The sequence below is a fragment of the Thalassophryne amazonica genome, chromosome 6 (genome assembly GCF_902500255.1).
Source record: "Thalassophryne amazonica chromosome 6, fThaAma1.1, whole genome shotgun sequence".
Taxonomy (NCBI): Eukaryota; Metazoa; Chordata; class Actinopteri; order Batrachoidiformes; family Batrachoididae; genus Thalassophryne; species Thalassophryne amazonica.
In genome coordinates this window covers 113,418,760-113,433,264 of record NC_047108.1, presented here as the reverse complement: position 1 = coordinate 113,433,264, position 14,505 = coordinate 113,418,760, and the positions used below count along the sequence as shown (strand labels likewise).

At 40.5% G+C, this 14,505-nt stretch overlaps 1 protein-coding gene across 1 annotated transcript in view; it reads left to right on the top strand.

Moving 5' to 3' along the window:
- Window positions 1-14,505, top strand: part of arhgef16 (Rho guanine nucleotide exchange factor (GEF) 16) — a 37,063-nt gene that overhangs the window by 2,550 nt on the left and 20,008 nt on the right. The window contains exon 3 of the mRNA XM_034173167.1: window positions 4,991-5,042. Coding sequence (XP_034029058.1) covers window positions 4,991-5,042 — 52 coding nt within the window. The remainder of the gene's footprint in view (window positions 1-4,990; window positions 5,043-14,505) is intronic.

Below are 14,505 nucleotides of genomic sequence, written 5' to 3'. Positions count from 1 at the left end.
TCTCAACATGCAGAAGCTATTTGCAGCTCTTCACTTTTTCCACATTTTATGTTACAACCTTATTCCAAAATGAATTAAACTAATTTTTTCCCCTCAAAATTCTAGTCACAACACCCCATAATGACTGTGAAAAAGGTGGTGGTTTTTATTTTTGTAAATTTCTTGAAAAACAAATTCAAACATAAGTATTCACAGCATTTGTCTGAAGCTCAAAATTGAGCTCAGGTACCTCCTGATTCCACTGGTCATTCTTGAGATGTTTCTACAGCTTAATTGGACTCCACCTGGGGTAAATTCAGTTAATTGGACATGATGAACCTGATGGAGCTTGAGAGGTGCTGCAAAGAGGAATGGGCCAAACTGTCCAAAGATAGGTGCACCAAGCTTGTGGCATCATATTCAAGAAGACTGGAGCCTGTAATTGCTGCCAAAGGTGCATCAACAAAGTATCGAACAAAGGCTGTGAATACTTATGTACAGGTAACTTCTTAGTTTTTTTTTATATATAAATTTGCAAACAAATTCAAATTCTCTTTATGTTGTCATTATGGGGTGATGTGAGTAGAATTTTGAGGGGAAAATTTTAATTTAATCCATTTTACAACAAAGCTATAATATAACAATGTGGAAAAAGTGAGGTGCAATGAATATGTTCCACATCCACTGTATGTGTGGTTGTCAAGTTACTTGCTACTTCAAAAAATCTTGTTGAACAGTTTCTTTAATTTCCAAAGTCTAGGTCTGGTGGCCACCTGGACTACTGCTGTTTGGGTAGAACACATGTATTTTACTAAATCTTGCCTTTCTGGATGCAAATTACTACAAGTTAGATTTAATTTTTACAACCGTAAATCAGAACAAGTTGGGATGATGTGGAAAATGCAAATTAAAAAAGTAGTGATTCTAACATTTACTTTAACTTTTGTCATTGCAGACAGTAGAAATCAGTTATTTTATCTTCTCTGTGTGGTCAACTTTTATTTCATGTTGGTATCCATCCATTCTTGTATTTCAAACCTGTGAGACCATTCCAAAAAACATGGGACACTGAAGTGTTGACCACTTTGTAATGTTGTCATTCCTTTTAAAAAGACTTTAAAAAAAATGTTTTGGCACTGAAGATACCAAGAGTAAGTGTTTCAGGTGAAATTTTTGTTCCATTTTTTTCCTGCACACATCTTCAGGTGTCCAACAGTACGAGTCATCAGGTGTTGGATTTTTCATTTCAAAATCTTGCTCGTGTTCTGTGTTGGGACAGGTCAGGACTGCAATCCAGTACCCGTACCTTCCTCTTCTTCCACCACCATGCCTTAGAATGTGGTTTTTGCATTGTTTAGAAAATGTGTGGATGTCTCTGGAAAATATGTTTTCTTGAAGGCAGTGTCTGAGGGTCAGCTGAGAAGTTCTGCCTCCTGTATGGTTATTTCAGTAAACAGGCAAGATACTTGCATGAATCACATCTGCTTAAAGTTCTCAATGTTCTCTGTCAGGTAGCATCATTACATTAGTTGGTGAAGAAATCCTGTCTTTTCTCGGCACCAGCTGAGCGGGAGGGCGGGGTAAGAGCTTGTAAAATTTGAGCCGCTGCAACGCATCCTGTATGTGGATGAACATTATCAACAAGCATATGCACAGCTTCTGCCAAGTGTCCACAGTTTTGTGTGTTGACAGTGTTAGTGTTCCAAAAATTCTGAGAGGACTGTGCAATCACATCTGCACTTGACTCTGCGATTCTTGTGGGATTCATCATTGCTGTTGTTTTCTGACTTCAGACAACTTTATTGATCCCTAAAAGGGCAACTCATTACACACCCAATTACCTCATGAGAGTGGCTATACGCCCAACCGTTGGGTCAACAAAGTAAATTCGCGAGCATATATGCCCAACCACAGCCGACCAATGAGCGGATATTTTCTCACCGGCTGCGGCAGGGTTCACAGCCCGCAGAGGAGCTGTGACCTAAAGCAGTTCTGTTTGGCTCATCACACCCAGGGAACAGTGTCAAACTAACACCATCTTACAGCCAACAAGCAGCATTTTGTTCAAAAACTGTTTTGTTGTTAACAGGCTTCCGTTCAAAATACTTATGAAGTTTGTCTATTTTCATCCATTGTGGTGTTTTCGCAGTAATTAAAGACTGCGCCGTTAATACGTCGCAATAGAGCCTTAAAGTGGTGTAAAAAAAAAAAAAAGTAGTTTAGATGCACAAAACATGTCAAATACATGATCACGGTTGGGCGAATAAGATAAGACACCGTTATCTGCCCAACGGTTGTGCATGTAACATTCAATGTGTGCCTTATCTGCCCAACGGTTGGGCGTATAGCCTTTGCCTTAGCTCGTACAGATATACAGCAATAAATCCACAATTAATACTAGTTGAATGTAATAATGGCACACATTGGAATTAAAACAACCGCACATACATTTGATTGTTTATGTACGCTAAACTTTGAAACAGTCCGTCCTCCCAGTTGAGGAAATGTGGTCGTTCAGCCAGGTTGGGGGGAATGGGGAGCTGCCGCAGCTAAAACTGCACTGCGCCCCGGAGGGGGAAGGGAGTGGCATGAGCGGGGGACGGGGGTGGGGTGGGGAATGGGGACAGGAACACAAAGGAAGGGAAGTGGGAGAATGCGTATCAGTCACTGTCTGTGTGAGTGGCAGATGAGTTAAGTTTATGTCCTTAAATCTCCTCACATAACTTCTGACTGTCCTGATATCCACACAGGTGTCACCAGTGATGGTGTTTGTCACCAAGTGTCCATGCATGCACAACTCCTGCATGAGAAATTAAATAAAAGGAAAGTCCGTGTAGGTCAGTTTTTAATGACTACTGTGCACGTGTGTCGTGTCCAAAGGCGATTCTGCACATGCTTGAAATTGCAAATGAGAAAACCTTTTGGTGTAGCGATAGTTAAAGGATTATCCCCGTACCAGATTCGCTTTGATGTTTTTTATTGAACTTATCTCGTTGGAGGCAGAACTTTTCATTCAATCCTTTATATATTGCTGTAAAATCTGAAAGTACTATATTTTCCAGAGTACAAGTCTTTTTTTTTTTTAAATAAACAGTAGTCTGGGAGGTCCTGAAACTTACGCAGTGAAGAATTCTGCTGCTGCTCTTTCATTATTATACAACCCCTGGCAAAAATTATGGAATCACTGGCCTCGAAGGATGTTCATTCAGTTGTTTAATTTTGTAGAAAAAAGCAGATCAGACATGACACAAAACTAAAGTCATTTCAAATGGCAACTTTCTGGCTTTAAGAAACACTATAAGAAATCAAGAAAAAATTGTGGCAGTCAGTAACTGTTACTTTTTTAGACCAAGCAGAGGGAAAAAAAATATGGACTCACTCAATTCTGAGGAATAAATTATGGAATCACCCTGAAAATTTTCATCCCCAAAACTAACACCTGCATCAAATCAGATCTGCTCGTTAATCTGCATCTAAAAAGGAGTGATCACACCTTGGAGAGCTGTTGCACCAAGTGGACTGACATGAATCATGGCTCCAACACGAGATGTCAATTGAAACAAAGGAGAGGATTATCAAACTCTTAAAGGGTAAATCATCACGCAATGTTGCAAAAATGTTGGTTGTTCAGTCAGCTGTGTCTAAACTCTGAACCAAATACAAACATGGGAAGGCTGTTAAAGGCAAACATACTGGTAGACCAAGGAAGACATCAAAGCGTCAAGACAGAAAACTTAAAGCAATATGTCTCAAAAATCGAAAATGCACAACAAAACAAATGGGAGGAAACTGGAATCAACGTCTGTGACCGAACTGTAAGAAACCGCCTGAAGGAAATGGGATTTACATACAGAAAAGCTAAACGAAAGCCATCATTAACACCTAAACAGAATATAACAAGGTTACAATGGGCTAAGGAAAAGCCATGGTGGACTGTGGATGACTGGATGAAAGTCATATTCAGTGATGAATCTCGTCTCTGCATTGGGCAAGGTGATGATGCTGGAACTTTTGTTTGGTGCCGTTCCAATGAGATTTATAAAGATGACTGCCTGAAGAGAACATGTCAATTTCCACAGTCATTGATGATATGGGGCTGCATGTCAGGTAAAGGCACTGGGGAGATGGCTGTCATTACATCATCAATAAATGCACAAGTTTACGTTGATATTTTGGACACTTTTCTTATCCCATCAATTGAAAGGATGTTTGGGGATGATGAAATCATTTTTCAAGATGATAATGCATCTTGCCATAGAGCAAAAACTGTGAACACATTCCTTTGTAAAAAGACACATAGGATCAATGTCATGGCCTGCAAATAGTCCGGATCCAATTAATCCAATTCTTAGAATGACGAGAACTTCATTGTATAAAGGAGTATTTTTCCAGGTAGAGAAATTGATCATAATATGATTAAAAAGTACAAAAAATCTTGCTTTCAATTAACATTTTTCCTCAAAATGTAACTTTTTCTATTCCCACTCAAATGCAACCTTGTTACCAAAATTTCAAGGTTTTAAGCAAGTTTGTAATAGGTTCTAGTGATTAATAGTTTTGAAAGTTTTCGCTTTATCTTTATGCACAAAGGCCTCACAGTATAATGTAGTATGACCTATTTCAGACCTGTCACACTATCACCAATATTTAAAAAAAAAAGTTATTGTTGGGACATGATGATAAAACATTTTCTTCCATTCTTTTGCACATGGCGTCACTGCTTATAACATCTGATTTCAGGCTGTGAGAAGCTAAACTCATAATTAATCCCATCTGATGCAGTTTTGTTCATAGGTTAAAGCCACCAACACTGATGTTACTTCTGTCTTCAACTTTAGTCATCAGGATGATGATGTTTCTTGGACAAACATCAGAAGTTCACCAAACAAGTGTGACTGTTCTGTTTAAAAAAAAAAAAAAAAAAAAAAAAAAAATGTGGAAGGTGTATTTTGGTCTCATGATACACACAGAGTATTAATGTAGGATTTTGTTCCACGTCTCCACTTTTTAGAGAACCCTGGGCAGAAAGAGGTACCAGAAGCACAGTGGATCCTTCAAAAATGGTATGTTCACTCGTGTTACCGTGCACACATTCCTCAGTGTCATCCCACAAACTGCAGCACAAACACTTGTGACTTCCTCCTTTTATTTTTATATATGCTACTCTGGAACCACCCCTAAATCCAAACAGTTCAGCTGTCAACCCCACTGAGGTCCTTAGTCTGGGTCTCATTAACATAAGATCACTATCCTCAAAATCATTATTGATTAATTATCATCACTTAGATATGATTGGGTTATGTGAAACCTGGCTTAAACCTACTGCTGTCCTCCCCTTAAATGAGGGCTGCTCACAGCATATACATTTAGTCATGTCCCTAGTGATGCAAAGCAAGCCGGGGGTGTTGCTCTTATTTCTAAATCTAGGTTTAGCTTATTAGCTGTTGGGGGTCACAAATATAACTCGTTTGAGCATCTGATTCTCTGCTCTGCTCAGGATATTATGCATTGCCAAGGTCAGAAGAATAAAAATCAGCTGTATTACTTTGTCACTGTATATAGGCCCCTGGCCCATATTCTGAATTCTTAGATAAATTTGGTGTGTTCATCTCTAACTTGTCAACTAGTGCAGATAACATTCTGATTGGTGACGTTAACATTCATATAAATAAGCCTTCTGATGCCCCTCTGCAAATCATTTATGGAAATTGTGGATGCATTAGGATTTCGGCAATGCATTCAGGACTCGACACACTTTAGTGGAAATACCTTATATCTGGTTCTCGCACGTGGTATTGCTGTCACGAATATTGGCAGTATGCTTCTTACATCAGTGGTCTCTGATCACTCACTTAAGTTTACAGTTTCGCTGCTGTTTAGTGGAACAACAATCTTATATATCACTATGGTGATGCATCAACTCCTCAACTAAGACTGAATTTGAAGCTAAACTGTCTGATGTCTTAGCTTCACATTTGGCAAATACCCAGTCAGTAGACAGACTTGTGGATAGTTGAAACTCAAAACTACACTCGACATGATTGCGCCACCTGTGTTAAAACCGCGCTCCCCCAAAACAGTCACCTTGGTTCAGTGATTACTTGCATGACTTCAAACACAAGACTAGAGGTCTAGAATGGAAATAGTGTTGTTCAAAATTAGAAGTATTCCACCTTGCGTGGCATGATGCTATCTTAAACTATAAGCATGCATTACTGGCTACAAAGTGGACCTACTACTCTGATTTGATCAACAAAAACAAGCATAACTCAGTTCTTGTTTGACACAGTGGCAACACTTATTCATGGACAACTACCTGTAGTTCGCTCTCCTTTTACAGCACAAGATTTCCTGGATTAATTTGAAAAGAAAATAGACATTAGGTTAAACATATCCCAGCATGCTTTAACCCAGCCGCTACACCCTGCTATTGAGGTGGGCGCCATTACTGAGATATTACCTAGATTTACAGAATTTGTGAGTATCTCACTTGGCATGCTGACGAAACTCTGATAAGACTGAAATGATGCTTCTTGGTCCAGTGAGACATCGGCATCAATTTGACCAGTTAACGCTTAGCCTAGGCTTGTGTGTCATACATCACAATGACAAAGTGAGGAACCTTGGGGTAATTTTTGATCCTACATTGTCCTTTGACCTCCACATTAGAAATATTACGAGGACTACTTTCTTCCACCTGCGAAATATAGCGAAGATTCGTCCCATCCTGTCTATGCTGATGCTGAGACCCTGATCCTATCTCTTCTAGATTGGACTACTGCAATGTTCTATTTTCTGGTTTACCGCAGTCCAGCATTAGGGCTCTCCAATTGGTTCAAAATGTTGCAGCCAGACTTCTGACACAAAGCAGAAAGTTCGACCACATTACACCCATTTTGGCGTCTCTTCACTGGCTTCCTGTCCCATTGAGAGCAGATTTTAAGGTTCTGCTACTAGTCTATAAAATTGTCCATGGATTGGCACCTCCCTACCTAGCTGACCTAATTAAACCTTATGTATCGGCCCTGGCTTTGCGTTCTCAGGGTGCAGGACTACTTTGTGTCCCTACGGTGAATATGAAGTCTGCAGGTCAGAGCTTTCTCTTATCGTGCCCCTGTTCTGTGGAATGATCTCCCTGCATCAGTAAAACAGTCAGATTCTGTGGAGACTTTCAAGTCCAGACTTAAGATGCACTTATTTTCCCTTTCGTGTGACTAGGATACTGGTATAGTTTTGTTTTACACTTTTTACTCTTAATTCGTTTTATTGGGAAATGGAGCGTGCCGCAGCCTCAAGTTTACCTAAATTCTGGGTCTTTTCGTGACGCTTAGGGCTGGTGGCCGGCTATCACCTTAGTATTTCCTGTTTTTCTTGTTGTTTAATGCTGTCAAATTATACTGTATTTCTTGTCTTTCTAATGCCTGATTCTGTTTTTGTTTTTTCTCTCTCTGTTTAAGGTGCAGCTCCATTCAGAGATGGGAGTTGTATTTGTGCTGGAGACCCTCCTGTCCTGTACACCAACAGCATTTCCTCTATATTTGTTTCGTGAATTGTTCTGTATTTTATGTCTGTAGCATGGCCCAAGCAGAGAGTCACCCCTTTGAGTCTGGTCTGCTTGAGGTTTCTTCCTCATATCATCAGAGGGAGTTTTTCGTTAACACTGTTGCTAAGCGGGTTAGTAAGGTTAGACCTTGTGTGTGTAGCACCTTGAGGCAAGAGAGCCTGTAATTTGACGCTTTTGAAATTTTTTTTTTTTTAATGTTCTGTGGCGCAGAATTTCTCAGCAGTAGAAAGTAACATGATTGGCTTTGTGGGCACTGGAGTCCAGTGTCAGAAAAGATGCTCGGAGGCAGCAGCAGAGACCAAAAGAGGAAATGTTTCACTCTCAGCTCGCTGAACGTCGGCCTGCCGAGTCGTGAACGCTCCACTTTCAGATCCCTCTGGTTTTGACGAGGGGTGGATTGTATGTGGGGGGTTTTTTTGTGTTAAATCAAATGAGTCACTTTTCAGAGTCGTCTGCTCATTCCACTCAAAATGATACAGGGACGTAGCTACGGTTTTCTGACGGGGCAAATGCAATACAATGCAGTACTCTGAGAAACCTCTGCTTGCATGACAAATTTGGAGGTCCAATACAGGAAAAGGATGACTTATTTAAAAAAACTAGGGTTGGGCAACGTTAACGCGCTAACGTTGCGTTAATTATTGAGGTCATTATCGCCGACAATTTTGTTCCTCCCCTTAACGCTGCGGGGTTTTTTTTGTTTTTTTTTAGCCTTTTATGACTGTTGCTCGTTGCCTTTTATTTTGAAAGCGTCAGTTGGGGTAGAGTTTATGCTGCTGCTTCCTGCTGATAGCTGAGTTCACACAGAAGACGATAGGAGGATCGAGAAAAGTACAGGCTATGCAATGCACAACTAAACAAAATGCAGAAAGACGCCAAACTTTTGAATGGACATTTTCGGTACAAAGTTCTACAGGTTCAGGCCCGGATCCAGACCGGTTTGGACCAATGCACCTGCATCGGTCAATTTTTTTTTTTTTTTTTTTAACGCATCGTTCGTCATCGGTAAAAAAAAAAATAAAAATCTTGAATAATCTCAAATAGCCGAACGTGTCCCCGCGGTGAACACAGCTTTTCGGTGGTTTTCATGTCAACCTATAGTCCGTAAATTATACGGATTTTTCCGAGTTTCAGAGTCATACGGACGTACAAATAAAGTCGGATATTCAGGGTTTGGTCTGTAATAAACCATTTCTGCAGCGCGGCTCCACTTTGAAACCATGAACCATTGAAGCAATGCTTCGATCCAGTAGCTCGTTGGTTCTTTGATTCACTGCTCTTCAGAAACGGCAAGCCGCTTCTTAACCCCTCGCAAAGCCATTAAAATATCGTCAGTCATTTTTGTGTGGATTAAAGTCACAAACTGGGACTCTTGTCTTGTTGCTGTCAAGAAACAAGAATCGTCCTCCATTCTGTTCACTCAGCTCGAAACGCTGCGCGGCTGAGACAGAGTCCGGTCGGAATTAATAACTTCAAAATGAATCGCCGCTTTAAATAAAATGACACCTCTTTCCAAATGTTATACAGACAAACTACAATCGACTAAAACGTTTTTTTCCCCTCCCAAAATGAAACGTGCTGTATTTTCTTTTCAAATTACATCTTGAAGTGAAGCACAGCAGCTGTAAGCTCAGATATATGGAAACACATTCATGCCAATGTCTGAAAGGAAATGCTTTTGACAAAAACTACAGATTTTGTTTATTCCTATTTATGTCCAGAGATCAAGAATTCACCATGTAGAGTTCATTATGTACAAAGTTTAAGGATCCAGTGACCAAATTCATATTTATTTAAGACTCAGTAAAATGTTCAATTTCAATTCAATCTAATCGGCTTATAAAGTGCCAAATCACAACAAAATCTAAATATACTAAAACAAATGCATCACAATTGTACACATATCAAATTGTGGTATGTGTACAACTGTGACGTATTTGTTTTAGTACATTTAGTCATGGACATGAATATTATTTTGATATGAAACAGGATAACAAATGACCTGCCAGTGGTTTTATATTTGATTTCATTAGTGTTTCAGTTGAAATTTACATTTTCAAATTTATGCAATGTTCATTTACATTTTCAAATAAAACTGTGCTTTTAAGCGGCTTTTGAATTCATTTTTGGGTTTCACATGTACCGTGCGATTAATCACAGAAAGTCATTGAGTTAATGCGATTAAGATTTTTTTTTATGTTTGCCCACCCCTAAAAAAAAAACAAAACCAAAAAAAAAAAAAAATTTGTCTCACGAGAGCTAACTTGGGCTTCAGAAAGTTCTAAATCTACTCGGGAAGTTTATGAACAATAATAACTTTTTTGGGTTCTTATAGGATTGTGACCAAACTGAAGTATTGACTGGTCCAGCCTCCGCGTGACGTCAGTAATCTGTTTGAGTCAGATCCATTCAGGAATGGTCAAGATTACCACCAGAAACGGACAAATGTCTGCTGCTATTCTTGCTTTTTAATACTATAGTGTGTATTGGTGACATTATTATGAAAATATTTTCCTATTTAAACATTTAGAGTTGGGGAAAGTCTCATATTTAGTTGTTCCTGTTTGCCAAATGTGAGGATTTGCTCAGTTTAAGATTTACAGAATGGGAACAAATATCAGGGTGTCGGTCAGGGATTGAGCTGTTTGATGAAGGTGAAAATAAAGTACAGTACAAAAGTTGCCGTCTTCAAACTTTTTCTTTTTAATTCACATCGAAGGATCAATCCTGTGACCTTTTAGCACTGTTGGGGTGTCTCTATTGTTCCGGGGATGAAAAGGCTCTGAGCACTTAAATTAACCTCGTTAAAGACTTTATTTCAAAGTGATGCTTTCTCGCCTCCCATGCTTTAACTCTGAGCATTTTTATGCCGAATGATTTCAAAGCTGCTTCTTAGTTGTTGCATAAACGTTCTGCCTCGATTCAGCTTCACTCCGTCTGACAGATTTTATTGATGGAAAACAGACTTGAGCATAAATTCACCCTCAGGGAAACCATTTTGCCCCCCCCCCCCCCCCCCCCCCCCCCACACACACACACACACACACACACACACACACTATATCGGGTGTCCAAAAAAATATGCAACGTTTTATCAGCAAAGAAAATGGTCAAAGCATATGTCTAGGAAATAAATCTATGGCTGGATAGAAAGCTGAAAGGTTGAAGTTTTCATACAAGTGTCAGTATTGGCCCTGCATTTTGTCAGTCTAGCATAAAGTCGCTGCACCTGTTTGACACTCGGTCTGGTGCCAAAACTCAATTTTTGTTCGCTGTAGTATGGTTAAATCTTGGCATTTTCCTGAGTCTTGCATGGCATCAACATGAACTTCAGGGTCTCTGCAAGTAAAAAAGAAACATAAGTGATTAAGTTTGTAGCATTTAAGGGTCAAACTGAGTGTTTTAAATGTTTTGGTTTTTTTTGGGACACCCTATATGGGTGATTCTTTAACTACGGGCACTATTGGCCTTGTAAATGTAATTTCCACCACACCATTGCCTTACAATATAAAGCGCCTTGGGGCAACTGTTTGTTGTGATTTGGCACTATATACATGTGCTCTGATGTCACTGTTTACCTCCATAGAAACTACCCAAACAATCTTTCATACAAACTATTTAAAGGGACATTAGTGTTGTGGTGGAAATTACGGCAATAGTGTGGGACAACTACATTTTGTTTAAAAAAAAAATCACAACAGTTGTATGATATTGAATACCCCAATTATGTTTTCATTATTTTACTGATATTTTATTCAGATATTTTAAAACATTATAAAAAAAAAACGTTTCTTTACCATTCATTTTTATCATTGAAGATCAAAAGTGTGGGTGTGGGACAAGCACAAAACGGCAATATTTGAATATAATGATGCTGAAAAAAGGTGAAAGTCAACATAGACTACTAGAACAAATTTCTTAACACACTTTCATTGTAAAGATAACTATAAAAGTATGAAATTTCCCTTTTTCTGTTTTTTCATACAATATGATCAAAGGACATAAGTGCCCGTAGTCTAAGAATCACCCATATACACTCAACAAAAATAAATGCAACACTTTTGGTTTTGCTCCCATTTTGTATGAAATGAACTCAGATCTAAAACTTTTTCCACATACACAATATCACCATTTCCCTCAAATATTGTTCACAAACCAGTATAAGTCTGTGATAGTGAGCACTTCTCCTTTGCTGAGATAATCCATCCCACCTCACAGGTGTGCCATATCAGGATGCTGATTAGACACCATGATTGGTGCACAGGTGTGCCTTAGACTGTCCACAATAAAAGGCCACTCTGAAAGGTGCAGTTTTGTTTTATTGGGGGGGGGATACCAGTCAGTATCTGGTGTGACCACCATTTGCCTCATGCAGTGCAACACATCTCCTTCGCATAGAGTTGATCAGGTTGTCAATTGTGGCCTGTGGAATGTTGGTCCACTCCTCAATGGCTGTGCGAAGTTGCTGGATATTGGCAGGAACTGGTACATGCTGTCGTATACGTTGGTCCAGAGCATCCCAAACATGCTCAATGGGTGACATGTCCGGTGAGTATGCCGACCATTCAAGAACTGGGACATTTTCAGCTTCCAAGAATTGTGTACAGATCCTTGCAACATGGGGCCGTGCATTATCCTGCTGCAACATGAGGTGATGTTCTTGGATGTATGGCACAACAATGGGCCCCAGGATCTCGTCACGGTATCTCTGTGCATTCAAAATGCCATCAATAAAATGCACCTGTGTTCTTCGTCCATAACAGACGCCTGCCCATACCATAACCCTACCACCACCATGGGCCACTCGATCCACATTGACATCAGAAAATCACTCACCCACACGACACCACACACGCTGTCTGCCATCTTCCCTGGACAGTGTGAACCGGGATTCATCTGTGAAGAGAACACTTCTCCAATGTGCCAAACGCCAGCGAATGTAAGCATTTGCCCACTCAAGTCGGTTACGACGACGAACTGGAGTCAGGTCGAGACCCTGATGAGGACAACGAGCATGCAGATGAGCTTCCCTGAGATGGTTTCTGACAGTTTGTGCAGAAATTCTTTGGTTATGCAAACCGATTGTTTCAGCAGCTGTCCGAGTGGCTGGTCTCAGACGATCTTGAAGGTGAACATGCTGGATGTGGAGGTCCTGGGCTGGTGTGGTTACACGTGGTCTGCAGTTGTGAGGCTGGTTGGATGTATTGCCAAATTCTCTGAAACGCTTTTGGAGACGGCTTATGGTAGAGAAATGAACATTCAATACACGAGCAACAGCTCTGGTTGACATTCCTGCTGTCAGAATGCCAATTGCACGCTCCCTCAAATCTTGCGACATCTCTGGCATTGTGCTGTGTGATAAAACTGCACCTTTCAGAGTGGCCTTTTATTGTGGGCAGTCTAAGGCACACCTGTGCGCTAATCATGGTGTCTAATCAGCATCTTGATATGGCACACCTGTGAGGTGGGATGGATCATCTCAGCAAAGGAGAAGTGCTCACTATCAGATTTAGACTGGTTTGTGAAAAATATTTGAGGGAAATGGTGATATTGTGTATGTGGAAAAAGTTTTAGATCTTTGAGTTCATCTCATACAAAATGGGAGCAAAACCAAAAGTGTTGTGTTTATATTTTTGAGTGTGTGTGTGTGTGTGTGTATATATATATATATATATATATATATATATATATATATATATATATATATACACACACACACACACGAGGTCTGTTAGAAAAGTATCTGACCTTATTTTTTTTTTTTTTTTCCAAAAACCATATGGATTTGAATCACGTGTGATTGCGTCAGCCAAGCTTGAACCCTCGTGCGCATGTGTGAGTTTTTTCATGCCTGTCGGTTGCTTCATTCGCCTGTGAGCAGGCTTTGAGTGAGGTGTGGTCTACCCCTCTCGTCTATTTTTTTTATTGCGAATAAATGTATGAACGATTTGGATCTTTGCTGCATCAGTTTTTTCCAGAAACTGTAAGAGACCTCCAGGTGGACACCGTTCGAAAAATTAATATGGCTTTCAGGGACGATTTTATGGGGATTAAACAGATAACGGGGTGTTACTGCCCCATTAAGGACGGCCCATAACTGCTGAGAGCGCAGCGCGCTCCCAGCGCCGATGGACAGGCTGACACCCCGCACAAACAACCAACCAGATAATTTCCAACGTGAAAGCTTTGTTGATCCGGGACCTCGTCTGACTTTCACAAAAAGGCAGAAGATGTGGACATCAGCACTTTTTCCGGCACATTCCACCATTACAGGAGTTTTTTTTTTTTCATGGAAAAAGAAGCCGAGGGACGAGCCACGGAGCCGTTAATTACGCGGGACAAAACCACCTCGGTGTTGGTCTCACAGGACGGCTTAAAGGTGGATTTCAGACGGATTCCGGTTGCCTTCCAGTCGTGTGAATATCCGATTGTGATTGTGCATGAGCTGAACATGCCAGAACATGTCCTGTGAGGCTTCATCACGGCGTTTCTTTTCACCATGCAGATCCGCCGCGACGCGCAGAATTCCTCCGCCTTTGTTCCTCTTTCCATGACAAAAACTCCTGTAACAGTGAAATGTGCCGTTCATTTCTAAACTGGACGCTGTCTTGATCCTGTTTGTCCTCTGACTAGCACAGGAATTGTGAAACGACGTGGACATCAGCACTTTTTCCGGCACATTAAGACATACGTGCGGAGGAGTTCGACGTGTCGTGGTGCAAACAAACGCCGTGATGAAGCCTCACAGGACATGTTGGGGCTTGTCCAGCTCAAGCTTAATTTCTCGGATATTCACACGACAGAAAAGCAACCGGAATCCGTCTGAAAACCGTCCTGTGAGACCAACACCGAGGTGGTTTTGTGCTGCGTCAAGAGCGGCACGGTGGCGCGTCCCTCCCCCTGTAACGGTGGAATGTGCCGGAAAAAGTGCTAATGTCCACATTTTCTGCCTTTTTGTGAAA